This window comes from Colletotrichum spaethianum (assembly GCF_022836535.1).
Source record: "Colletotrichum spaethianum MAFF 239500 DNA, contig10, whole genome shotgun sequence".
Classification (NCBI taxonomy): Eukaryota; Fungi; Ascomycota; class Sordariomycetes; order Glomerellales; family Glomerellaceae; genus Colletotrichum; species Colletotrichum spaethianum.
Genome location: NW_026054780.1, coordinates 1039664 through 1065184, shown reverse-complemented (window position 1 = coordinate 1065184; position 25521 = coordinate 1039664). Strand labels below are relative to the sequence as shown.

General features: G+C 48.9%; 11 protein-coding genes across 11 annotated transcripts; 5 read left to right on the top strand and 6 right to left on the bottom strand.

Annotated features, from left to right (window-relative positions):
* Positions 1 to 33: 33 nt before the first annotated feature.
* ColSpa_04839 (uncharacterized protein) lies at positions 34 to 270 on the bottom strand (the record flags this gene model as incomplete). Its single annotated transcript, XM_049271051.1, has 1 exon — positions 34 to 270. One exon carries the CDS (start codon positions 268 to 270, stop codon positions 34 to 36), a length of 237 nt encoding a protein of 78 aa, XP_049127008.1.
* Positions 271 to 363: 93 nt separating this feature from the next.
* ColSpa_04838 (putative 4-hydroxy-2-oxoglutarate aldolase, mitochondrial) lies at positions 364 to 735 on the bottom strand (the record flags this gene model as incomplete). Its single annotated transcript, XM_049271050.1, has 1 exon — positions 364 to 735. The coding sequence occupies one exon, from the start codon at positions 733 to 735 to the stop codon at positions 364 to 366; it is 372 nt and encodes a 123-aa protein (XP_049127007.1).
* Positions 736 to 3820: 3085 nt separating this feature from the next.
* ColSpa_04837 (D-erythronate dehydrogenase) lies at positions 3821 to 4780 on the bottom strand (the record flags this gene model as incomplete). Its single annotated transcript, XM_049271049.1, has 1 exon — positions 3821 to 4780. The coding sequence occupies one exon, from the start codon at positions 4778 to 4780 to the stop codon at positions 3821 to 3823; it is 960 nt and encodes a 319-aa protein (XP_049127006.1).
* Positions 4781 to 5374: 594 nt separating this feature from the next.
* On the top strand, positions 5375 to 6565 carry ColSpa_04836 (very long-chain fatty acid transport protein; the record flags this gene model as incomplete). The annotated part of the gene is made up of 3 exons (XM_049271048.1): positions 5375 to 5388; positions 5514 to 5902; positions 5958 to 6565. 3 exons carry the CDS (start codon positions 5375 to 5377, stop codon positions 6563 to 6565), a joined length of 1011 nt encoding a protein of 336 aa, XP_049127005.1.
* Positions 6566 to 9828: 3263 nt separating this feature from the next.
* Positions 9829 to 11249, top strand: ColSpa_04835 (endochitinase 1; the record flags this gene model as incomplete). The annotated part of the gene is made up of 3 exons (XM_049271047.1): positions 9829 to 10058; positions 10112 to 10355; positions 10401 to 11249. The coding sequence occupies 3 exons, from the start codon at positions 9829 to 9831 to the stop codon at positions 11247 to 11249; spliced, it is 1323 nt and encodes a 440-aa protein (XP_049127004.1).
* A 1929-nt stretch (positions 11250 to 13178) lies between these two features.
* Positions 13179 to 13697, bottom strand: ColSpa_04834 (oligopeptide transporter 5; the record flags this gene model as incomplete). The annotated part of the gene is made up of 2 exons (XM_049271046.1): positions 13179 to 13238; positions 13296 to 13697. 2 exons carry the CDS (start codon positions 13695 to 13697, stop codon positions 13179 to 13181), a joined length of 462 nt encoding a protein of 153 aa, XP_049127003.1.
* Positions 13698 to 14209: 512 nt separating this feature from the next.
* Positions 14210 to 15080, bottom strand: ColSpa_04833 (oligopeptide transporter 5; the record flags this gene model as incomplete). The annotated part of the gene is made up of 2 exons (XM_049271045.1): positions 14210 to 14429; positions 14482 to 15080. The coding sequence occupies 2 exons, from the start codon at positions 15078 to 15080 to the stop codon at positions 14210 to 14212; spliced, it is 819 nt and encodes a 272-aa protein (XP_049127002.1).
* Positions 15081 to 18741: 3661 nt separating this feature from the next.
* On the top strand, positions 18742 to 19050 carry ColSpa_04832 (uncharacterized protein; the record flags this gene model as incomplete). Its single annotated transcript, XM_049271044.1, has 2 exons — positions 18742 to 18891; positions 18967 to 19050. 2 exons carry the CDS (start codon positions 18742 to 18744, stop codon positions 19048 to 19050), a joined length of 234 nt encoding a protein of 77 aa, XP_049127001.1.
* A 493-nt stretch (positions 19051 to 19543) lies between these two features.
* ColSpa_04831 (secondary metabolism regulator LAE1) lies at positions 19544 to 20060 on the top strand (the record flags this gene model as incomplete). The annotated part of the gene is made up of 2 exons (XM_049271043.1): positions 19544 to 20005; positions 20049 to 20060. The coding sequence occupies 2 exons, from the start codon at positions 19544 to 19546 to the stop codon at positions 20058 to 20060; spliced, it is 474 nt and encodes a 157-aa protein (XP_049127000.1).
* A 1873-nt stretch (positions 20061 to 21933) lies between these two features.
* On the top strand, positions 21934 to 22906 carry ColSpa_04830 (putative phosphatase; the record flags this gene model as incomplete). The annotated part of the gene is made up of 2 exons (XM_049271042.1): positions 21934 to 21998; positions 22090 to 22906. The coding sequence occupies 2 exons, from the start codon at positions 21934 to 21936 to the stop codon at positions 22904 to 22906; spliced, it is 882 nt and encodes a 293-aa protein (XP_049126999.1).
* A 799-nt stretch (positions 22907 to 23705) lies between these two features.
* Positions 23706 to 25226, bottom strand: ColSpa_04829 (crossover junction endonuclease eme1; the record flags this gene model as incomplete). The annotated part of the gene is made up of 1 exon (XM_049271041.1): positions 23706 to 25226. One exon carries the CDS (start codon positions 25224 to 25226, stop codon positions 23706 to 23708), a length of 1521 nt encoding a protein of 506 aa, XP_049126998.1.
* Positions 25227 to 25521: the final 295 nt, after the last annotated feature.

Sequence of the window (25521 nt, the reverse complement as noted above, 5' to 3'; positions counted from 1 at the left end):
TTGTGCTCTGTTTAGCTTAACCTCAAAATGGGTCTAGTTTTTCCATAGTCTTTGCTTCTCGGTGGCATCAGGCACACCTAGGGTCTCCAATGCCCACTTCTTCATTGTGTCGTCCAGCGGCAAATATGGCCGCCTCATTTCCCAAGAGGACTCATCGGCAATTCCTATATGGCGACCAAAGAAGTACCAAGTGCCGTATATCGTAAGAGCTATGCCTTTCTTGCATGCCCATTCCGCGTTGGCCACATCCCCCTGAAGCTTCAAGGCCATTTCCGTTTTCCCAGCCTTCCAAAAATCGTATACGGCTGATGTGGAACCAGGAAAGATATTGCCCATCCCCGTTACGCAACCACTTCCTCCTGCTTATAGTGTTGGGAGGAGGTAGTCACTGCTACCGCCAAAGACACCAAACTGCTCATGTGTGAACTTGCTCGTCAATCGGATCACCTTGCCGACATTGCCACATGTCAGCTTTACAGCTACGATGTTGTGGTGTGACGCCAGAGCGCTCAGTTGGTCTGAATCCAGATCCACGCCAGAGGTCACTCCAGGGAAGTTGTAGATGACGATTGGGATGGGCGAATGGTCGGCGACGTCCCGGAAGTAGCCCAATATTGCGTCATTGGAAAGTGCCTTGGGCCAATAGCTAGGCGGCAGCAAAAGTGCAAAGTTTGCGCCAGCAGCCGCTGCGTCTTTGGCGTTGAGAATGGCTTTGCGCGTTGATTGGGCAGACATGCCGGCAACGATTGGATAATATGGCTTTCCGAGGTCTTTGACTGAACGGGCTGCGGTTTCGATTATGGCTTTACGCTCATACGGTGTGAGAAGGCAAAGTTCACCGTGAGTCCCCATATAGACAAGGCCATGCACGCCGGCGTTGATTAGCACCTGACACTGCTTTTACATGGCATTATGGTCGACGGGCTGTAACGGGTCGTCGGCCTGATAGATTGTGACGACTGGGGTGTAAACCCCCGCTGGGAGTGGCTTCGTTTTGGGGGCGATTGTGCTGGAGGGCATAATTAGAGGGTTCGAAAGATTGAGAACGTCGCTGTTATTTGATTCAGGGTCACAAAGCTGAAATCTCCCGATTTGCGCAAACGGTCAATTTGGACCAAAACTGGTAGGTGTTAAAGTCAGGTCTTCAATATAACAATAATACAACGAATCCGAAAATGCGGAGACTAATGCGGAAAGCTCTTCGGCCGAATTGCGTCTTAGGGCCCCACCCAATCGCGCTCCGATGATGGAAAGAACTCAGCCCCCTCCTGGGTGAGTAACATCGGCTACTAGCGTTATCTTTGTTTGACATTTGTGGTCGAGGGAATGTATCATTGTGTAGGGTGGTTCAATTCTTGTCAATGTATCATGGTCCACATCGGCGGGAATGCCGATACGTGGGAGACGTGCATGCGGAGTTGACATTGGATGGAGGCGATCTCCGAAACACTACCTAGTGTGCCGCGATTAGGAAGATGCCGAGGCAGCAGAGCTCAGACAGAAGAAACAGAGGGTTAGTAGGGCTTGAAAATGGCTGCCTAAGTTATTTCACACCAACACCGACAGTGTATTGTGCCAAATAAGCTGCTCGTTTCGCCTTGTTCCCTCGCAGCCGGTGTTCACGGACGAAACACTGAGACATTTTGGGACCCAGGAAAGAGCGAGGAGTGCAACTACAACACTAGATCACAATGGAAACCAAGACGCATGACGCGGGGAGAGCCACTATCAGTTTGACAGACCTAAGCAAACACAATACAGAAGCAGACTGTTGGATCGCAGTGCACTCAAAAGTTTGGAATATCACTGACTTTATCAGTGAACATCCAGGAGGTCCATCCGGTTAGTAAACCCAATCTCAAATCCGTCACATTGAACACATTGTTTAATCCAGATACCCTGTCAGTCCTACTTGACTACGCCGGCTCAAATGCCACGAGATCTTCGACAAGGTCCATGTGCCTGATATACTCGAGAAGCTACCTGACGAGAAGTTTATTGGAATTCTCGATGAGGCTAATCTAGATGCTTTAGCACCCGCACTACAACTAGCTAATAGCAATGGGATATCCAGTGCAGGGACTGCGCAGACATCCTTCTCGCCTGCGCAAGAAGAGATGCCTATATTACCGCCACTTCTGTCCATCATTGGAGCGCCAGATCTCGAGCTTGTTGCTTCTTAAGTACTTACAGCAAAGATATGGGCCTTTTACTCTTCTGCTGCTACTGACCTCATGACGCACAAAAACGACAAAAGGCTGATCAGGCGCATCATGATTCGGCCGAGGATCCTCAGAAACCTGTCTCATATCGATATGAAAACAAAACTTCTAGGGTTTGAAAGCTCTGCCCCTTTCTTCATCTCACCTGCAGCCATGGCGAAGCTAGTACATCCCGACGGTGAATTGGCTTTGAGTCGTGGGGCGGCAAATGAAGGTATCATTCAATGTGTAAGTATGCACGTGGCGCACTTACCAGTCACTGAACTGATCATCAACTCTTTAGATCTCGAGCAATGCATCTTATACTCTAAAATCAATCGTCTCAGCTGCCCCGCGCACGCATCCCTTCTTTTTCCAGCTTTACATTAACTCCGAACGGCATAAAACAATAGAAATCCTTCGTTCAGCCCGCTTACTCGGCATCAAGGCCGTTTTTGTAACTGTGGATGCGCCTGTTCCTGGAAAACGAGAGGGAGATGAGCGTGTGGCACAAACAGGCACGATTCGGGCTGCCATTAGCGGCGCCGAGAGTAGTAAGGACAAAAAGGGTAATGGACTCGGGCGTTTAATGGCTCAGTACATTGACAAGTCAATTACATGGATGGACCTCACGTGGATCAGAGAGGCGAGCGGCGTTCCTATCGTGCTCAAAGGAGTTCAAACTGCAGACGATGTCAGGTTAGCAGTTGAGTATGGTGTCGATGGAGTGCTACTGAGCAACCACGGTGGACGATCTTTGGATGGGTATGTTCTCGAGCAAGGCTATTCCGACATTAAATCGCTAACAAGGACATCAATTTCAGCTCGCAAGCCTCTATTCTAGTTCTTCTTGAACTCCAAGAGCAATGCCCCGATATCTTCGACAAGTTGGAAGTTTATATCGATGGTGGCTTCGAGCGTGGTTCCGATATTTTGAAGGCCATTGCACTCGGTGCCACGGCTGTAGGTGTGGGAAGACCACTTTTATACTCCCTAATGTACGGGCAGGATGGTGTAGAGCATCTTTCACAGAGTAAGTCCTTCCGGCTAAGAGTCGTAGATAGCAACTTGATGACAAGGGTCTCACTGCTGGTAGTCTTCAAGGACGAACTAGAAACCTCGATGAGACTTTGCGGTATTACAGGCCTCAGACAGGCTACGCCTGCAATGGTGAACACTCTGGATGTTGACCACTTGGTAGTTTCGGAGCAACGGTCAAGACAGAAGCTGCGCTCGAGAACACGGCGGGCAAAGCTTTGATGCTCCAGGATCGATGGAATGCCCTCCTACCTCATTTCTCAAGATCCGTTCGGCGTATCACAGTGGATGGTCATAGTTTAGATAGTAAACTACGAACGTCTCCTTAATTTGCTTCGTACAATTTCAAACATGAGACTAGCTACTGACCGTGTTGTTGAGGATAAGAGTCAATTCTTGTGACCTTGATGAGTTTTTACAGGCCCCTTCAAAAAATGGTACAATGTTTCAATTTGAAATATTGAATGTTCACAAGAAACGTCCGCTGTAATCTGGAATTCGATGATTAGTATACATGGAGGAGAGAGGACTTCCTCCTTAGGTATTTATCGGTTTCCATTGTGACGCCGATTGATCAACTATCATGCTCCCAAGGTCTTAGCAAACGCCTCAACAGCTTCTAAAATCGGGCCATCTGGTTCCAAGCCCAGGCTATACGCCCTGCTGACATCGAACCGAGCCGCCCAAGTATTTATAATGGCCAAAATTGCGGGGTCCCTCTTCTCCTCGACCTGCGCTAGTGCCTCCTTGCCACCAATTCTTTCTACTGCGTCGAGGATCTCCTGGACCGTGACCGTGATACCTGGAAGATTGACGACCCTTGAGTCTCCAAACTTCTCCTTCGGTACGTCCTTGATCGTTACCAGGTTCTTCACAACCGTTGCGGGGCTGCAAACCCAGATCTCTAGATCGCGGCTGACGGGTAAGATGTTTTTGATGCCCTTGAGAGACTCGCGGACGATGCCGGAAGCGAAGCTAGATGCTGCAGCGGAAGGAGCACCAGGCCTGACTGTCACTGTTGGGAGGCGTACAATTCGGCCGTCGATAAGACCGCGTCGTGAGTAGTCCTCCACTAATAACTCAATGATGAGCTTCTCGGTGCCATACGACGTTTTCGGCTTCGGCACCGTCTCGCTCTCGATGACCGGTTGACGGGGGCCGTAAACTGCGCATGAGCTAGTGAACACGACGGTGGTTCCAGGATGTTCTTTGCGAAGATGATCAAGAACGGTTCGGACTGAGTCAAGGTTGACCTTGAGACCTAGGTCAAGGTTGGCTTCCGCTCCGCCAGACATGAGCCCATGCAGTAGGTACACTGCGTCGAATTGCTTTGAAAGCAAGGATCTCACCGCTTCCGGATCGGTGAGATCAGCCTTGAGTGAGTTGATCTTATTGCTCTCCCCCGCTACGTCGGCTGGAATTGAGGGCTCAAAGACATCCGTGACGGTCAGGGTCGTAGAAGGATTGGCTTTAACGAGGGCGCTGACGAGGGCCTGGCCGACGAAGCCAGCCGCGCCTGTGACAAGAATCTCGTTGGACATTATTGCGTTCTTGTTTAAAATCTTCTCGATATTGTTTTGCTGATAGGTGCTAGATTAACAGATTTCGATGTATACCACGCGTTTCTGGCAAGATGGTCGCGATCATGCACCCTCGGCTCTAACTGTCCGACTTCGCTGTGTCCCTCCATATCTAAATGAGGGGCACCGGCCTGGACGGATTACGTCTTCAGGCTTCTCCTCATCCTTCCTGTGAGTTACCGAACGTAACCGGCCACCAACGATCGGATATGCAGCCACTCTCGAGTATTGAATCCGTTGGTCGGACTAGTGGCCGATGCAGCGCATCCAAATTAGGGATCGGTGAGAATGCCGATGGCCCACATTTCCAAATCGGTGTGGTTGCTTCCCCGCACCGTACTCGGGGCCATCACGCAGCCGGCGGTAACCGGACTGGACAATGATCCCTGATGGAGGAGATGAGACCATGGAGCTAGGTGACGTGAAGTGATATTGGAAGACAAAAACAACAAATATACTGTGCGAAATCTTTGAGAATCAACAATAAGTATCGTTACTCCAAGTGGCTTCTTCTACTTCGATACTCAGTGAAATAGCATCCACAACATCTTCAAGATGGAATACACAAGGTTAGTCTTGTGAAACTGGTTTACTAATTGATTCAACGCAATGTTGTGAGCCAAGAACATGTCCTTCGCTCCAAGCTGCTGATTCTTTTGTCTTCAACCATTAGTGGTCTCTTGATTGCTAATAGAAACACTGGCCTTAAGATTTCGAAGATCATTTTGGGATGCATGACCTTTGGTTCGTCTAAATGGGAAGGCTCACCGTGGGTTCTAGGTGAGGAAGAGGGGCTGCACTTACTCAAGACGGCATATGAAAATGGCATCAACACCTGGGACACGGCTGATACGTACTCGAACGGTCAATCAGAGGTCATCATTGGCAAGGCACTGAAGGAGTTCAACATCCCACGGCAGAAGGTTGTGATCTTCTCCAAGATCTTTAACCCAGTCATGGATGATGAATCAAGGCCTTCCAGCGTCAACGATGGTCCACTGGTCAACCAGATGGGTTTAAGCAGAAAGCATGTCTTTCATGCCGTGGACAAGTGCCTGGAGCGGCTCGGGACAGATTATGTCGGTAAATTATAATGCTCTGTCATTCAACGTGATGATACTGACCACGTTTATTACAGATGTCCTTCAGATCCACCGCCTCGACCGAGAAACTCCACCGGAAGAAATCGTGCGAGCCCTCCACGACGTCGTACAGTCTGGAAAAGTCCGCTACATCGGAGCGTCATCCATGTATACGTGGGAGTTTGCTCGGCTGCAGTACGTTGCTCGTTCAAACGGTTGGACGGAGTTCATCTCAATGCAGCCGTTCTACAACTTGCTTTACCGTGAGGAAGAACGAGAGATGCTACCCTTCTGCCGCGCAACTGGAGTTGGGGTGATTCCATGGTCGCCGATTGCACACGGTCTGCTCGCAAAGCATCTCTCCAGAGAGAATGAAGAGGGCGTATCGCTGCGAAGCCAAACGGATAAGAAGACGCAAGTATGGTTTGCCGACGCTAATCTTGAAATTGTCAACCGTGTGGAAGAGATTGCAAAGAGAAAGGGTGTCAGCATGGCTTTAGTCTCAACAGCGTGGGTTTTGCAACAGGGATGCTGGCCCATTGTCGGTTTGACCTCGGAGAATAGAATCAAAGAGACGATAGGGGCGTTGAAGGTCAAGTTGACTGATGAAGAATGTCGATATTTGGAAAGTGAATACCGACCAAGAAATATCCAGGGCATGTGATCTCAGCTAAAGGTAATAGAATTCGTCAGATACATTATCAATGCCTGGGTGGTTACTAAGTGCTATCCAAAGTGTGTGTCGAGACAGACACATTAGATGATGATCATGTGTTTGAGATTGTGATTTGATAGTCAACATAGTTTAAATCTCGACCCGAGACAGTCTGGTTTTCGGTGTTCAGTGATGACACATCAAACTGAAAGACCGGAGACAGTCCAAAGCTGTAGCTGTTGTGAAGGTTGCTTTCAGCCGCTCTCCGTATCGCATATCCTGAAAGCATCCAGCTCATGTCGCTGAGCCAATACGAAGCGACGCACATAGGCGAAGATAGTCACGGTTTACCCTACGATCAAACATAGATTTTTCGGTGAGTCCGCGGAACTCTGACCTGCAAACACCATACAGGTTGTTTGCCTGAGGGTCATGAAGCGCAGCGACCGTCAAAGTTGCCGCTGTCAAAACAAGGCTTTTGCGTCTCAGCTCATCCAACTGAGGGTATTTGCACCCAACACCATACATGAAAGCATCCAGACGGTCTCGGTAAACACAGAATAAACGGTCAGCGTCCTCTCGTCGCAAGGCACCTCTCGCAATAAAACTATGCTGAGCAGGGCTCTAATGGCCTTCTGGGGCGTCCGGTGACCTTAGAGCTCTCAGTTTGGTTAGGGCGTAGAGTGAATAAACTGGCACATGAGGTAGATTTTCATCTCCAGACGATATTTTGGGCGAGTTGTCGCAAGATGAAACCGTAGTTGTCCCGCCCAGACTTTCCCAGGTGGTATTCATTCTCGTTAGCACTCTGTGTAGAACGGTTTGGGTGTGATGGAGACTCCGAGGACTTTTGTAGTGCTGAACTTTGAAGTGCTGCTGGCTCCGGTAAGCCAATCTTCTTGTTAACCTCTTTGAGAATATTGTGAAGATTCTCAATGTCTTGGAGAATAGCCTGATTGTGCCTGCAAGAGAATCAGTTTATTTGCCCACCTCGATTTTGAAGCTTGCTCTCACAGAGTTTTTTCGTCAATGATACTTTGCAAGTTCTTGCCCAAGACGCAAGCCAAGCTTCGCTCAACACATCGACGACACGGTGGACCGCTTTCGTCCATAATACATTTGATCTGAAAATATCGCTTAGCCACCCACAATGGCTGTGTCTCTAGAGATGAAGATGGAGACAATGATAGTGACACACTTTATGTTTGCGGCACGCCGCACACGCCTTGATTTCTTCGAGATATTTGCGGGAAAGATTGTTCGCCATTTCCAGTAATCATCAACTACGGCTTATAATCAATATGATGCGCGGTAAAAACAGCTGCATAGCCAGCATCTTACCGTCATGAACTCGATGCCTTCAGTGGCATCTGACCAGCTGCGTTTCGTCATGATTTAGATTAGGTAGTTGCTTGGTATAAATCCCGTTGTACAGTGAGGCGCTGATGATGGCTAAAACTAAGGGTTTAGGTTCTTGAAGTTGAGCGTAGGATGTGGAAGAGGAGAAGTTCGGTTGCCCAGACGAGATGACCTGCGTCAGTCGACCGGGTGGTCGGCATTGGGTGTGGAGAAGGGACAGGGACCAGGTCCTTTCAAGGCGGGAAGTCACCCGCGGCGGGTCAGAAGCGGTTGGAGGCCTGTTACCCCGCTTCCCCCTCGTGAGACGTTGTCTTTTGATTAAATCATATTTAGTGTAATCAGTGATAGCCTTTGTATGTACTCATGGGCTACCTCCCTAAGACCACAGCGGATCCTAGAATATCTTCACATTGCCCAGTTGTGCATAGAAGGCAAACTAGACTCGCTTAACCTGTATCAAACATGGCATGGTCAAGAAATTACGATACGGAAAATATGAGCGTGTACCTGCTAAGAATGACATACCTAAGCAAGAGAGGTGAATTCTTTCTTCTTGATAAGAATCGGTCACAACCTATTTGGTAGCACCCAATGAGGACATGCAAAAAATGCTTGGAATTCTATCGATCTCAATTCAATCAATTTGTAAGTTTGCATCCAAAAATAAGAGACCGAAGTTCTAACTCAATTAGTAGAACGACACAAGGTTCGTCACCATCTTGAGACCCTGCCAAGCTTAGCTTTCCACAAATACTAGATGTCGAGCCGGACCTCCCGGTAAAGCTTACTTGCTTTTAAAAAAGTCCATGATTGAAAACAATGTCGTTGACAGTGACAATAGACTAGCGTTGCACCTGATTTCTGCGTTTCAAGTCAGTCTCGGCGCTGGATTGGAGGCAGTGGTGCATATGCAATGTATTAAACAAAGGATTTTACTCATGTAGTATTGGAACTGTTATTAGAACGAAAAAAGAGTGTTCCTACCTTATAAGCAGTCTGGTTCACTGCGGAAATTGACTTACCACAGCAGTTAAACCGGAGACTATGCGCGATCTGAGCTGTATCTTCACATCACCAACCTTTGATACAACCATGTACAGCAGCGATGTGACGATAGCATTTCTTCAGGTATTTGGGGCGGACCTATTCTCTTCTATGACGTATCTTCCTTAGGCACACGATGAGAGACGATGGTTAGTAAGCTTCTTCAGAGTCTCAACCAGGTTCTCGTAGGGGATGACTCGCCATATAGGGTATGTCTATGCCTTCAGCTAGGAGTAAGGTCGAGTTTCTGTCGAACTAACAAAGCGACCTCTCACGATTGTGAAAGGAAACCTTTAAGAGGGTTCGAGAAATTCAACAATCTTTGAGGGGTTAAAACGTATTTCCAATCAGGACATAACCTTTGGACAGTAGCAAATCCTGGTAGACTGTAGTTCACGTATCACACAAGAGAGTGCAAGGGTCATTTCGCAGCTCCAATTGTTAACGTGCACTTGATTGGACATACCTCAACTCGCTCGAACAGTGGCAATAGCCAGATGAACCTTTCCAATTTGTTCTCATCGTTGTGGAAAAATCATTGTGCTGATGCTGGTTGGACCCTCCGTCCGGAACAGGGGTGGTGGTATCGCCAATGCGTTGCATGAAGGGGGACTGGGAAATCCAACTAGCAAGAAATAAAATCCAGCACTTCCCTGTTGCAGAAAGCTTAAGACAACAAAGCGACGCGTCCTCCAAAAGCCTCGTTTATTAACGTTGCCAATCCACAAGTCCCTTGGCTCTTCAGTATTTTAGTTATCAATGTGTCCATGTCTCATAGGTGACTTATGTCGCACCGGCCCTACAACTTCCTGGTCCAACCCATCGTAACCTTACACCACCGGCTTTTTGGCACAATATAAACCGTGAGAATGTTCCTACTCGCCCTCTTTGCAACCTTGGTTGTCATACCACGAGTTCTCGCCGCGCCCTCGTCAGAGCGTCCATGCGGAAATTCGACCGCAAAGCAGAGTCACCGTAGCCTTCTGTACGTAACAAACTGGGGGATTTATGGCGCAGGATATAACCCGGATAATATACCGGTGAAGGATGTTTCCCATGTACTCTACGCATTCGCGGATATCCAACCAAACGGTACTGTGTAAGCACTTACCATTTGCCTGTACTGGAGAGCGCTGACTTACCCTTGTGAAGGGCTTCCTCTGATCCATGGGCAGACATAGGAAAGCCATTCGACAACGACAGCATTAAAGAGCCCAGTCACAATGCGTACGGGCTGGTCAAGCAGCTGTACATCAAGAAAATGGCCAACCGCAACATGAAGGTTGTCCTATCCATCGGCGGATACAATTGGTCCCCAAAGTTTCTGGCAGTTGCCGCCAGCGATACTTGTAGAGCCAATTTCGTCTCTTCTGTTGTCAAGCTGGTAGCCGACTGGGTAAGATTATCGTCTTTTAGACAGGGGTAGGCTTAGTTATTCTAGCTAACATTGGTATGGAAGGGTGTGGATGGCGTGGACCTCGATTGGGAATATCCTAATACTATGGAGACGAACACTAATTGTGTAAAGATGCTTACCGAACTCCGCCAAGGCTTGGATGACTACTCTGCAAAGTACACTAATGGATATCACTTTACACTGAGCTTTCCAGCGCCAGCTGGGCCGCAAAACTACCGGGCATTTGACTTTAAGGCGATGGACAAGTCTCTCGACTTTTGGTCGTTAATGGCCTTCGATTTCATAGGTCCCTGGGAGAATACCACTGGCCACCAGTCTAATGTCTATCGTAGCAGGCCAAATCCTCTAAGCACGAAAGCCAGCATCGAACGAGCAATTGACGACTATGTCAAAGAAGGCATATCACCTGGGAAGATCAATCTTGGCATGCCACTGTCCGGGCGGGCGTTCAGCAACACTCAAGGCCTTGGGAAGCCATATTACGGCCAACCCAACGGCAATCGTGGCCAGCCTGGTATCTGGCTTTATAAAGGTCTTCCTCGACCGGGAGCCAAGGTTTACTGGGACAACGTGGCCAAGGCAACATATTCATACGACAACGCCACTCTACAGCTGGTGTCGTTCGATAACATGAAGAGTGCGAAGTACAAGCAGGAGTATATCAAGAAGAAAAAACTTGGAGGTGCCATGTTCTGGGAGGCTACAGGCGACAAACCAGGTCATCAAAGCATCGTTCACAGTATGGCAACTAGTATGGGAACGCTTGAGAAATCAAAGAATTTGCTCTCCTATCCGATTTCTCAGTACAAAAATATTCGCAATGGAATGATGAGTAACATTACTTCGTTTTCAGAGACAAAACGGAGTGCTTAGGATCTGGCTGTTAATGCAATATGGTCATTCTGCGACTGTTGCCAAGACTGTTGCCAAGACAATGAATAACTGCACCCTTTTGTTTACATTAATATATAGTTATGCTATAATGCTGGCGTCTCTAAATTTTTTGAACGCCTCAAGCCAGCCGTCAACTGGATTCCTTTCTTCTGTGAATCCTAGTGACCGCAGTCTCTCCAAACTCAGTTGTCGATCAAATGATAACCAATATCCTACGCTATCAAGTTGGTTGCTTCCGCCACCGACACCAGCATTCACTGCCTTGTCAAGACCCTGCTCCATGAACAGGTGTTTGTGCTTGTCAACATACTTGCCAGGCTTTAGTATGTTGTCGTTTCCCGTAGGTCCCACGCCTTTTAGTCCGAACCAATGCGCGATCGCCGGCCAGATCTCGCTGAACTTGGTTGGCTGCGCACTGTCTGCCATGTTAATGATTTTGGCATCGCACGTTTCACCGTTCAATGAAGCGTAAATAGCAATACGGCCAAGAATGTGGGAGGATACGGGAGTGAAGAGACTGTTATAGCCACTTTCGTTTCCTGGAAACGGAACCTCGATAGGGAGGTCACATTTCCCGCCAGGTCCCCGATTGTAGGCATAGAGCGAAAGGTATTGCGCCCAGTGAAGGGCAAGAGAGAATCCTGAACCGTTTGGCGTGAAGCCAATGACTGCATCAGGGCACAATTCTGACCATGTCCATGACTTGCCTTCGCTTGCCTTGGCAAGAATCTTCCTGAACCACGGGTACGCGACTGTTTTGGCATAATCTTCGGGGAGGCTGTCTGCCATTGACTCATTGAGTGGTGCCTCAAAGGTTCCTCCCGGTACATAGATCCCGTATCCCTATACGTATAAGCCAAGCATTCTGAGATTCCACAACGGATGGGCAACTCACTCTCGTCCCTCCGGGGTAGACAAAAGATTTAAGGTTAGGTGACAGTAACGTGATCGAGTCGACGACTCTCTGCAGTATGCCGCAGTTGGTTTCGCATTCTCGGATGTGATCATCAGTTACCTGATTAAAGACTATGCGTAGCATCCAATATTAGTTACAGGAAACCAGCAAAAGGTAGGGCTTCATACCGAAATAGAAAACATGGGTAACATCTTTGATTCCCTGGACTTTGTCTTCCAGCTGTCTCGTCAGATCTTGTGCGGTGCCATAAAGTTTCACTCCAGACACGATCTGCAAAAACGGTCGATTCGTTGAATCTTCTGGCCAAAAGAACTCCGGTTCGGGCAAAGGACGGTTGATGACAGCTGTGACCTGATCAAAGGAACCTTCGGCGGGGTAGTTGGAGAGCAGCTGCTCGACCGTGGCCCAACCAAGTAGACCTGCGGCCCCAAAGACGATGGCGTGTTTACGTTCAGACATGCTTTTTAGGAAGCCAACGGATTAGGTCTGCAAGTACAAACCCAGGAATGCGGAACTTATGTCTTTATATACCGGTTGTTTCGAAGCCATCAGTTGCGAAAGGCCTCCTCAACTTACATGCATCTTCTCGGATCATGAAACCCAAAGGATCCACGATGGCCAATGGACGTCAGCGTTTGTACTGAGCCACTATGACTCATAGCGGAGATGCAGCACCTGGTGCATCCTAATGCCGCTAATGACGCCCTAAGCCTCGAGCCTACCCCCCTTAATGCACTAGATTGGTGGCAATTGATGCAAGCCACTTTGACGGCTTGCCGATGACTCTCTGCCCACAAACAAAGGTTCGGCCATAGGTTCAGCGATGAATCTCTCCATACTTTGAGGAAGATGTGTTGAAATTGTGTGAAAATCCAGACTTTGTTTGTTTTCAAAATATACGATGACAATTTCTGTCTATCTCTAGAGCCGCATTTCAAGTTGAACCACACACACTTGTCTAGCAATCATTCTTGCGCAAAGCATCCGTTCCCTCAACCAGTACCACAGTAATCAGCGTACTGCTTCGAACTCGACTCAGGGTTTCCCCACCACTGTCGTCATTTTAGTTAGTCGCTTCAACTCAAAAATCGCCTCGTCAAATCACTCACCGTAGGGAAGGGAACCTCCTTTCCAGAGCCGCCAGCGACAGCAAAAGTCAGAATAAACATCATAACCTTAGCACCGGCATCAAGACCACCGCCGACTATATAGTTGTATTTGCCGAACCAGGCAGGGTGGCGCAGACGCATGTACCATTGAGACCACAATCCGGTCGCAACTTCAGAACATATCACAGACGTCGTACCTGACGTCGTCTCAGAGGCATTGTGGAAGATGACGGGAGTGACCAGCTTGCATACTTCCCAACCGTAAATCGGTTTGCACTTGCGAGAAACAAGCCAGAGGGCGATGGGGAAGACAGCTCCGATGACAACAGACAGTGGAATCCTACCAACGGTTAGTAATATGACACAAACTTCTTGATAGGTAGACTTGCCAACCATATCCATTCTCTCCGAAGCCGTAAACGTATTTAGCAAGAGACCAGGTTACAGCAGTGGTGTGCAGAGACTGAATTTTGCGCCCGCTCCACTGAATACCTGTCAGCAGAAGCACAGTACACCTAAATAAATTGACTTGGAGCAGTTCAAGGCTTACAACTTGGTTTCCGATGGGGTCAAGAAGGATCTCTCGCCGGTTCACAACAATTGTATCCATAATAACGTAGTTTAGAGCAGTTCCAAACAGGCTGCCCCATGTCTGAAGAAGAAACATTGTCCTCCAGGGAATCTTGAGATATTGAGCCATTTTGAGATCGGTGGATAAAAACACCGAGAGCACTGTGACCTCATGGCTAAACATTGAGAAATAGAGGTTCGCCACCGGCTTGCCGGGCTGAAGGACACCGCACAACATCTTGGAGAGGTTGTTGGTCGCAACACTAGTTCCAAGCAAACTGTATAAGCAGAGCGAAAAAGGCGCAACGATACAACCAAGGAGCTAATTCAGGTCGTTAGTATTATCACATTTCACGTGTAGGCGAGCTCACAATGGCGCAGACGTAAGCCCACGCGTCGAGCGTGGTATGGCCCTTGATCACTGCACCGAGACCGCTGAAGAAGCCAATGAGAAGAATAGCGATATACCACCACATTGGAACATCTTTATACTTCTCCTTCATGATCTTAAAGTGAGGATCTGTCTCCTCCTTCTTCCAGGCTTGCTTCAGTGACTTCTTGATACTACTCCAATTAGCCAAGCTCTATTAGAGGGTTCCTCTTCGGTTGTTCTTACAGAGGCCCATAGAAGAGCGAGATGTGGGTGAGCAGCGCGCCGATGGCTGCCATGGCTGCCACATTCGCCCAAACGTTGGATGCTGTTAGCCGTGGGAGGCCATGTACCTCCAGCGCTTCGGTGTCCAAAACCGCGTTCTGGCCAAAGACGGCAGTTTGATTGTACACCTTTCCAGTCTTGCCATCGAACATGGCAGTTGACATAAAAGGAAGTTTCTTCGCGCCCCAAGCTCCGCCGTAGTAGAGACTAAAACACATGATGTAAGAAAGAACTATGCCCGCCCAAGAGTTGGCTTGTTGCAGAAGCGGAAGGGACATGTAACGCGACGTAATGTACTGCCAATCCAGAGAGAAATTGAGGATCCCTTGGCCTTCGTTGGAGGATATTCCGCCAAAGATGGTCATTAGTACTTTCCTGGTTGACGGCTCTGCCTTCATCGAAGCGAGACACGGGATCGAGATGCCGTTGAGCCAGGGCCAGATGTAGGACGCAACGGGTTCCCAGATGAACATACCAATGGAAGTGAATTCAAACATGCGCAGTCTGTCTTTGTTGTTTCCTTGAGGCTCGCGGTGAAGAGTTTGATAGATGGAGATCATGGGAAGGCATTGCCACCATACCATCTCACTCGCTATCGCATGTTAAGGCTCTCTGCATACGTAGGAAGGCTTGGCTTCGGTTTGCACTTACGATGTACCAGGATAGATCTTAAAATACCTACAAGCCCATACCCAAAGATAGACGCAGAAAATACAGTCAAGATTGCGGTCGCAGCGTCAGTGTTTCGATTGTAGAAGCTGCCATTTGGTCAGTGCCACATCGCAACTTCTTCGTTGAGTTGCACTAACAGTCGCTCTGCGCCAAAGACCTGGACAACAGCCGCACCATTACCACTGGAGGTCGACAGAATCGAGGCAACAGCATGTTCTTTCAGCCCGAAATGCCCGGGATTGATGAAGTGAACAACTGGCCCGAGCCATTTCGCTTGCGACGGAATGAATCTTTCGACCTGGTGACGGCGGGGAAGTACGACCGACCAAGTCACACCAATCACATATGCTATTAAGCATAGAAAGCTGTTGATCAACACTTATCAGCCTTTCTTGGTTTTACTTTGGGAAAAGAGAACCGCAACTTACACGGAAGCAAAAGAGACATCAACTGGCCTATAGAAATAACTAGACCAGTAAGTACACATCACATTCGGAATGCGCATTTGAAACAAACATTTGGTTGATGCAAGCCGCGAGAGCGGTAAGTCCTTTCCGACTGTCAGCGTTAAGTCCAACTCCGGCATAAATTGACAGGGCTTCAAGGTGTCTGCTTACCAGAGCCGATGATGAATGATCGAAACGTACAAGAGGCGTCGCCATCATCCTGTGTGCTTACAACGTATCTCGCGACATCGTTGCCTAAGTTTTCTGGGTTAGCTTTTTTGACTTATCAATCGAAGCTCGAAGCTGTTTGCTACCGTCTCGAACTATCACACCACCATTCACAAGCTTTCTCTCATCTTCAGAGCCGTTTCGTTCAAGATCGTTTGGTTTGTCACGGTCGTCCAACTTGTCATCTTTCAAGACCTGTGACACGTCCGATTTGGAAGCGCCAAGGCCTCGGCTGACCACTGCAGGCAACGGGATATCTGCGTCTACTTCTGATGGGAAAAACCACTGTAAGATCTTTAGAGCCTGCCATCTCGGCCATACGATTCTGTCGAAGTCAAGACGACCGCGTTTCCGTTGACGTCGAAAATCTTCGTGGAGACTGCCAGATTCCACATATGGCTCAGTCACTGATATCTCCCATGCAAGCTATATATAAATGCACGTTGTTTCGGGCCCGCATTACTCCTTTATCACGTCAACCGTCAACAGGTCGTCTTTGTCTCAAATCCGATGGAGGCCCGCGACTTTAACGCAGCCAAGATTGTAGTGCCGGCAAGGTCATGGATGTACTCACATGTTAGTCCGTCTCTGTTCGCGAGAATTAGCCCGAATTCGAGTATTTGCAAAGTTCTTGTCGGGCTGTTGCCGACGCGAAACTGAGTCGCTGGGGTCTTGACTAGGGGTTACTCTTGACTTTGTTCACAAGTCTCTAAATGGCGTAAGATTTGCCTTGCCAGTCGCCATCTCATTCTGGCCCACAAAACCGGATCCGGTTCTGACTTTTTCGGGATGAGCATCTCTTGGTGGCATGCCAAGACATGCTCAGAAGTTTGTTGAGAAACGGAGTAGAGAAAACAGCGGGTGATGGCGAGGATGCGGCATAGCTGTTGTTTTCCAACTACCAGGAACGAAAGACATAATGACAAGTGAAGTCTATAGTCATTGAGCTGAGAGTCCAAGGCAGGTGGATGACTGCAGAGGCTTGGCCGAAGGTAAACATGAGATCGTGGCATCGATAAAAAGCATTTCGTGATACTTCTCGACCAAGCTGAATTTCAGACAATTAGCAATGTTCTCTCTCAGTCGGCAATGAATTTCAATTGCCTTCTTTGTAGTTTTTGTCTTAATTACTCTGTTAAGAAATATCACCGCAACTCGCATGGACCAGCCGGTAGTCTGCTACAGAAGCCCCACTGTCAAGGGACTTTACAACATTACGATCCGATATCGGCTAGAGAACTCGGGTCTTTCTGCGAAGATTGAATAAGCTTGTACTCTAGACAACTGGCATCCACAGCACTGTTGTAGGCATCCAAGCTAATGAGATGCAGACAGTATTGATGACCTGCCCCAAACAGGCTATGTCCCTCGAGCTTTACCATCACATATAACAGATACATGAACTTCTGGGAAACTAAAAGTGTAAGAAAAAGACGGCTTGTTGGTAGGTTGCACAAGGACAACAGTCATTGCTTCGATCGGCATGGTTCTAGAAGCACCGTTAGCCGGGGTTTGTTAGATGAGATGAAGGTTTGAATGACGTGTATTACTTTAGGAAATTTTTGGATTAAACCAACGTCTTCAACTGAAACTTCAATTCACAGGAAGTTCATATCAAGCATGTCGGCCTGTGCCAGAATTTTGTTACAGTGTTCTGTTTACTGTGAAAAAGGCTCGCGAATAAATTATTGCGTTTCTGACGCTCCTAGGACAGACTTTCGCAGCCTTAGGAGCGTTCTCAGTTTACTGAAATAATAATCTCACAATGTGAAACGTTTGTATCTGGACGCAACTCCACAGAAGCATGTTAGAGATGACTTCATATCATTGGCCATCAGATTTGTAGTAGCCAAGCGCTGTTTATTTCGAGCTTTTAGTTCGATATGCAGCTGAAGCCCCTCAAACAGATCTTGAACTTCTTAGACCCGTAAATGACGGGCTGCACCGGATGGGGCCGTTCAACAACCCCTGTCATTACACCTGACGAAAGCCGATTTCCTGGTGCGTGGAAAATACTGGTTATGTAGGCTTAGCAGCCAAGGGCTATGTCACTAAATCAAAGGATCATCAATCAAGCGGAATTTCCCTGACGAGGCTCATTGAAACAACCTTCGGTTAATGTCAGATCATCGGTTGCCTACTTTCTTAACACTGTTAATGGATACCTAGAGTGAACGCTCTGCCAACCTTACTCTGCTGACTGAAAGCTGAATCAGAAATTTCCGACGTGATTGGTCATAGCGGTTTTGCGACTGCCCGTAACATCCCAGCGCATTTCACAACCGTCTTTCTGATTTGTGGCTTTCCGGAGATTTGATGGCTTCTGCGGATAACCCACGTGGGCTGTTGCATTTATCTGACTAGCACCGACTTCTAACGAGGCAACCAACAGAGGGTAACAATTTCTTGGGCGAACAGCAGCACCAGTCGAAGATCCAAAATAATCACTCAGCATGTGCTGACTCTTTGTTCCGCTTGCCGAAACTATGCCCTGACCGTGATTTCCTTGGTTTTTGCCTGGGTATATTCGACAAAAGTAAGATCCAGGGCCTAGGGTCTCCACTCATTTCCATTGTATCCGCAAGGAGTGTGACCACTCATCAGAGCAACGGTGAGATTTCGTCCAATAGTGCGTCGTATTTCTTTAGGATGTGGGCTCGATATATTGCCGAATCGACGTGTGATCCCAAAGTTTAGAGTGTATCTTCTGCCGTAATACCACCCTACAATGCCAGCACGAGGGTAAACCCCTCATCTTATCGGCGCCACTCATAATAGCTGTAGGGAGAAGATTGCTTTGAACCGGATTCCTGGATTCTTCCTTCCTTTTTTCATTTCTCATTCTGCAAGCTCTAGTCATCGTCGACTGAGGATCATGAGTAGTCCACCCACGCATGAGGCCTCCGCCACGGTGCGGCCCGCAGTGGCGCCATCTGCTGCTGAGGAAGTTCCACAAGTAGCTACCGAGTCACAGCCCTCGGCTCAGGACACCCAAGAGGAGGTCATCGAAGCGGCACCCCAGGAAGTAAGTGCTTTCGGCCTCCACCGATGGCTTCTCCTAGCGCGAATTTACTAGATTTTACTAGATAGACCGATCTAGAATGAGGTGACGAATGCTAATATGGGAATCCAGCAGGAAGAAAATGAGGGCGATGATGCCGATTCCGCTCTTGGCGACGAGTGAGCCGCTGAATGCCACTTCGCTGATATGACAGCAGCAACTGACTGCATTATGAAGTTCGAACTCTACTGCATCAGTTACCTCCAGCATTCTGCAGTACCGCACAATCAAAGGTCGCACATTCCATAGTGAGCGTCATGATACCACATACTTTACCCCCAACGATGATCAACAAAGCGAGTCTGTTGATATCACGTAAGATTACGCCAGGCGAAAGTCTCTGCGATGAATAGTACATTAAGGCCCCCACAGGCACCACTATCTCCAAATTTTGTTGGATGGCAAGCTTTTTTTGGCACCAATCAAGGAGAATGCAGAGGTAGATTCAGCCGTTGAAGATAAGATTGATACACTGGACTAATAGCTTTATACAGAAAGTACTGGATGTCGGTACCGGGACTGGTAAGCCCACTAAGACGTTACATGCACCTTTGATCTGTAAACTGACGTGTGCGCAGGTATATGGGCCATGTGAGAGCTAGCGCTAAAACAAGAGATGGGACAATACTTACACGACTATAGGGACTTTGCCGACGAGCACCCCAGCACTACCGTGATTGGGACAGATCTCTCGCCCATTCAACCCGCCTGGGTGCCTCCCAATGTCCACTTCGAAATCGACGACTGTCAACAACCCTGGACATGGTCGCCCAACACCTTCGACTTCGTCCACATGCGCTACCTATTTGGTGCAATCATAGACTGGACGGCGCTCTTTAAGGAAGCGTACAGAGTCTGCAAGCCTGGCGGCTGGGTTCAGTCCGGCGAGGCCGAGTGTGAGTTGCGCAGTGATGACGACACTATCCCTCCTGATAGTGCGATGGCGACATTATGGTGGAAGCTATATCTCGAGGGCGGTGCTAAGCTCGGTCGGCCTTTTGATGTGCTCTCGAGGGGACTGCAAAGGAAGGGCATGGAGGAGGCCGGTTTTGTCGACATTGTTGAAAGGGACTTCAAGGTGCGTTACAAATTAATGCGGGGAGAGCAGAGTCATTTGCAAGCCCTTGTACTAATATACGCTGGCATAGTTGCCTATGGGCGGCTGGGCTGCGGACCCGAAGCTAGCAGATGTTGGACGATACGTACAACTGACCATGGAAAACGACATTGAGGGTGAGCCTCCTTTAGTCTCCCTCTCTCTCTCACTCTTTCTCTCTCGCTCCCTCTCTGTGCTTAATTACAACTGATCAATTTCAAGGATACACGCTCCTGATGTGGAACAACATTCTCAACTGGCCCAAGGATGAATACCAGATCTTCTTGATGTCATTGCGCAAGGAGCTGCGTTCGAGGAAAATCCACAGTTATATGACGGTTAAATATGTTTATGGAAGAAAGCCAGAGGATTCTACTCCATAGCACGGGAATTTCGCGTGGGCTTCATAGTCCATTTCCATACGTCGGCTGCGGCATATTTGTTTCGGGTTCGAAATTGACAATAATTTGAGTCACTTCGTGTCTTTTTTTCTGTCTTGTTTCCCTTTCACTGTTTCCAGAATCAAACAAGGAAAGTCTCGTGAGTGATAACTACCTGCTTGGCCGTACGGGATTGGGAGGATCTACTATGTGGCGGCGTGTGACAAATGGCAATCTTTTATTGATAGCTACGATATTCACACCAAAATCACACATTCGTTGAGATGTCTCATTGTTTCTAGACCTTCTGACCTAATGAATTTGCTTTGCTATGGAAGATGAAGGACTGTCTTCTGCATATGGACATATCTTGTAGTTCCCATGGGTCTGTTATGTTTGTTGTTAAACAAACAGTTCTGGACTGGAGTTGATGTCAAACTCTTGCAGCTTTCGTATTCGCTAAAGCTTCTGTAAAGCTCATATGCATATAGACCTTTGTTCCCTTTTTCAACATAGCAGTCTTGCCGCAGGCATTTGATTCTTTACTGGCCCATTGAGCGCACTTCCTAGTTTCTCTTATCTCTGCCGCTACCATAATATACCTCTGCTATCTTCACGAAAACGAATAGAGGCTGAGGCCGAATCTACTGGTCATACTACTAGTAGCTTACAGGACTATGGCACCACTATCAGAACCATCAGATGATTACATCTTCCAGCATTATTAATGGATTCAGGGCCGCTTTGAGACCTGGCCCGATCTTCGCTCCTTCGATCTCAAATACCATGTATTCTAAGAATCCAAGAATGCCGCACCCTATCTGATAGTCAGGGGCCACGGAGAGGACAGAGAAAAAAGCAGTTGATTGACTAATAGCTAAATAAGCAGACATTCACATTGGCGGTTTCAGAGGGTAGTAGCATTTTTTTCAATGCTCTATTGACTTTCTATGGACCGTGAGGAGTGGAGACTACCTGGGATCCGTACTCGATCTACGACAAACACCCTACCAGAAGAACCAACATGGGTGTATGATATCTGGGTTGAGTAAAATGTTGATACGAAGGTGAATCTGCGGCGCTCATTTCTCTGGAATCATTTATTGTAACAGGCTCCTAAACGGAAAATACTGGGTGTCATAGATTAAAGCAACTTTTGGAATTCAGAATTCAGAATTTAAGGTCGTGGGAAGGCATGGCAATTCGGTTTGGGACCTTTGTCTAACTGTTTTGTGGCTAGACTTCTCTCGCACTAGTTATAGAATGTATAGTGTTTATATCGCTATATCGGGGTTATAAGTGGTAATTTGGTACACATTCAATTAGGCCAAGCTGGCTCCATTATGCAATAAGGCAGCTCCCCACTTCACCCACCTACAAAACTCTGACGGCGCTTTGGTATTTCACCATTCTTCTTCCTTCCCCATCACCAACGTTTTTCTGCATTGTTACTTCCCTCCGTCAGACACAGCGCGGACGACGGCAGATGAGTTTTGCTTGCAAGACCATGTAGTTGCTCTCGTGTGCACCATGGGCGCAATCCACCTCTACCTCGTCCGCCATGGCGAGTCCGTCGACAACGTCGCGAATCTATAGTACGCGCATCCCACCTCGCATCAGCTTGGGCCTGGGGGCTTCCTCGGCCCTATGAAGACTCCTCTAACTGGCTTGCTTGTGTACTCGCAGTGCAGGATCTCGCGACGCGCCGTTGACGACTCATGGTGTCCTGCAAGCCAGGCGCCTGGGTACTCACCTCGCGACGCGAACCGCGTCGGCCTCGGCCAGCATCACGCACATCTTCACTTCCAACCTCCAACGCGCTCATCGCACTGCCGCGGCGGTTCGTGATGCCGTCGCTGCCTCGCATCCCTCCAACACGTCGGTGCTACACGGCTTGCAACCGTTGTCGTCCAGGGCGAGAGGGATCGAGGTTGTGCAGCTTCCCGAACTCCGGGAAAAGCACTTTGGCACAGGCGAGGGGCAGAGGTTCGGCACTCGCTCGCGCTCTGGCTCTGGAAGACCAAGACATGACGGTGCCGAGACCCATGATGCCATGCGTATGCGTATCGAGCGGTTTTTTGACAATTACCTCAGTCCCATCTTCGCCTGCGTAGATGCGGAGTCAGGAGATGGTGTTGAGAGCATTGTTGTTGTTGCTCACGGTATCATCCTGGGCGTATTGGCGAGGGTTCTCCATGCCCCTGGGAACTTTGCTCTGGTGTCCGCTCAAGAGGACCAGTTGCAAATGTCGTGGAGCAACTCAGGTTACGTCGAGATGCACATCATGACCACGCCAGCTCCTGCGATCGCATGGAAAGATGCGGCGCTGACTGCCAAATGGCCCGGTCTATCGCTCAAGATTGTGGCGGTCAACTGCACCGAACACCTCAAGGGGCTCAAGAAGACCCGTGGTGGCATCGGAAGCGCAAAGTTCGACGAGAAGCAGAGGCAGCTTAGTTCGTACTTCGCGACTACGTCTAAGAAGCGCAAACACGAGACCTGAGCGGCACTGTTCCCAGCCCGAAGCCTGCATTGTGTCGGGATTGTCTACTACTGCCCCTGCACTGTGTTCAACGTGTTCACAACGTGAATCGTGGCTCTTGCGGCCTCGTGTTATGCCAGGGCCACTAGTTTTGGTGTGCCCTGTACTGTTCCAAAGGTATGTTCAGTCAACTTTCATATTCTCCACACCAGCTTTCCATGATGAGGCAAGAATATTCACAGACCTGTACCGAAACAATACATGTGGAAACAACTTCGTCCAACCGCTGTCTGACAAAAAGCTCAACTCTGTCACTTATTTCTTCCTAAGTTTGACCCATTGAGCATTGGCTAATCTGCCGAAGAGTAGCAATGCAGGATCCGGAACCCGATGAATTGTCGCCACAAACTATCAACTCCTGATGAGAGTGCTGGAGGGTTCGAACCCCTCTGTCCTGCGTCCAGTTAGGGACAGTACTCACCAGTCACCTCGGCGGCTCTCTTGAGACCTGAGTCTCGGAGTGTAAAACGAAAACTCTCGCAGGATTATACTACCGTTGGCTGGGCCGGGTTGGTGTCCTTGTGAGCATTCTTTGCAGGAAATAATATAGCATAATGGTTTGCCGGTTTAGGCAGGTGTCTCAATAGACTTCGTTAGCCATGATCGCGTCTCGTTCACTGACGGCAGTGGCTTCATCTACACATTTGTGAATATCCCGACTACCACAGAGTGAAACGCCGTTTACCCATCCATCCTATAAACACACCTGCATCTTATCCTTATCCATGCATCGTGACTCATGTATCAATACGCCGGGGTACTACACGTCTGTACTCCACTCATCCCGTCCGGTAAACACCTTGTAAATCCTCTTGCTCACGGCCTTGCCGACTGCTCTATCCGAGAAGCCGCCGTCCTTGTTTGTACTCTTCCGGCAGTTCTCCAGACACAGTGGTCCGCGTTCCTCGAATGCCTTCACCAACTCGGTCACTGTCCCAAATTCGGAAACGATGCCGTAAGCGACAGGCTGCGTGACGCGAACGATCTCCTGCAGCATCCGAACATACGTATCCTTGACATCTTCGCCGGTGCGGACCTGGCCCGTCTCCATGCAGAAGCCAGCGCCGGCCGCGTTGGTCGCCTCCCGCTGCTTGCGGTACGGCACTGTCGAGATGTGTTGGGTGAAGATAGCCACCCACTGCGCCGTCTCGATAGAGGCATTCGTATGGTGTATCAGTACGTCATGCATCACCTGCAGCTGGAGCAAGGCGTCCTCGATAGAGTCCTCGTCAATGTACTCCTGCGGCTGCTGATTCTTCCGCCACCGCGGTTGGGCATTCGTCGAGGCATCGTCAACAGCGTTGTCCCCCTGATTTCGCACAGCAGAGGCGAACTGTCTGTTGCGGACGTTGCGGTTCTTCCTCATCCAAGGATTGAGGCCTTCGATGAGGTAGATAAGCTGCTCCCGCGGGAAATGGCGCTTCATTTTCAGCACATGGGCCTCAAGATCGCTTCCTTCAGGGCCGAGGGCTTTAGTCACGAAGTCGTTTGCGGCAACGATGACAAGAGCGAACTTGTCGGGCTCGACTCGCATGGAGATCGGTTCCCAGTGCCCCAGCTCCTTGTTAAATCTGCTGGCGACCTTTCTTCTCCACTTGACAACATTGCCCACCGGACTTTCCCATGTGTTGTGCTGAACATCAAGGTCCTTCAGCAATGTCTGTATCTGCAGCATAACGGCGGCGGGTAAGCTCTCCGGGAGATCTGCAATCATTTCTGGCGTTGACACTTTCTTGTCGGTCCTGATTTTGTTGACCTCTGCCAAAGCAGCAGCACGCTCCTTTTCCCTGGCCTTCTGTTCCTTAGCCACCTCCTTCTCTTGCTTTTTGCGTTCTTTCTCCCGTTCTCGCTCTGCCACTTTCGCTTCCTTCTCTCTCGCCTTATCATCGATTGATTTCTTAGTTGTGGTTCGGGCAGATGTCAACTTGGTGGCGGTTTTCGATGATCCCCTGGAGACGGTTCGGGAGCCTGTGGTCCTGGTATCTAGTCGGGCTTTGAGTTTTGTGACGTCAAAATTTTCAAGGTCCGGAAACTCCTCTTCAGAATCGATTTCGAGATTGCAGGTTGCAGGCTCGGAGTCGCTGAGATCAATTACTGCGCTGACCGCCTTCGTAAGAGTCCTCCGTGTCGGCGGTGAGCTATCGAACGGGTTGCTCCTCAGTTTAAGTTCAGGCGCAGAGCTGGAGATAGGATCCCAAATAGCCTTCCGTTTTGGTGAAACGGCTTTCCGTTTCCCCTTTGATAGAGTTATGCCGGTTATATCGGAATCTAAGGACTTCATTGTCCCTGATGTTGCCCTTTTTGGTGAACTGGCGAACGGATCATCAACGTCGTCGTCTAAAAGTATCGTACATGGTTGCACCGCTGTTTTCAACGGAGCGTGGGGCGAGCTTGCAAAGGGGTCGTCGGAGCTCAAGTCGTAGTCTATACGGGTGGCGGAAACGGTTGTAGCTCTTTTAGGGCCCCGTCCATTTGGTAGGGGTTGGGCTGAAGGTGGTAACCCAGTGAATGGACCGTCGGATTCCAGCCTTTCGTTATCCGTTATCGCAGCCATCGCTGGTTGAGAGGCAAATCCC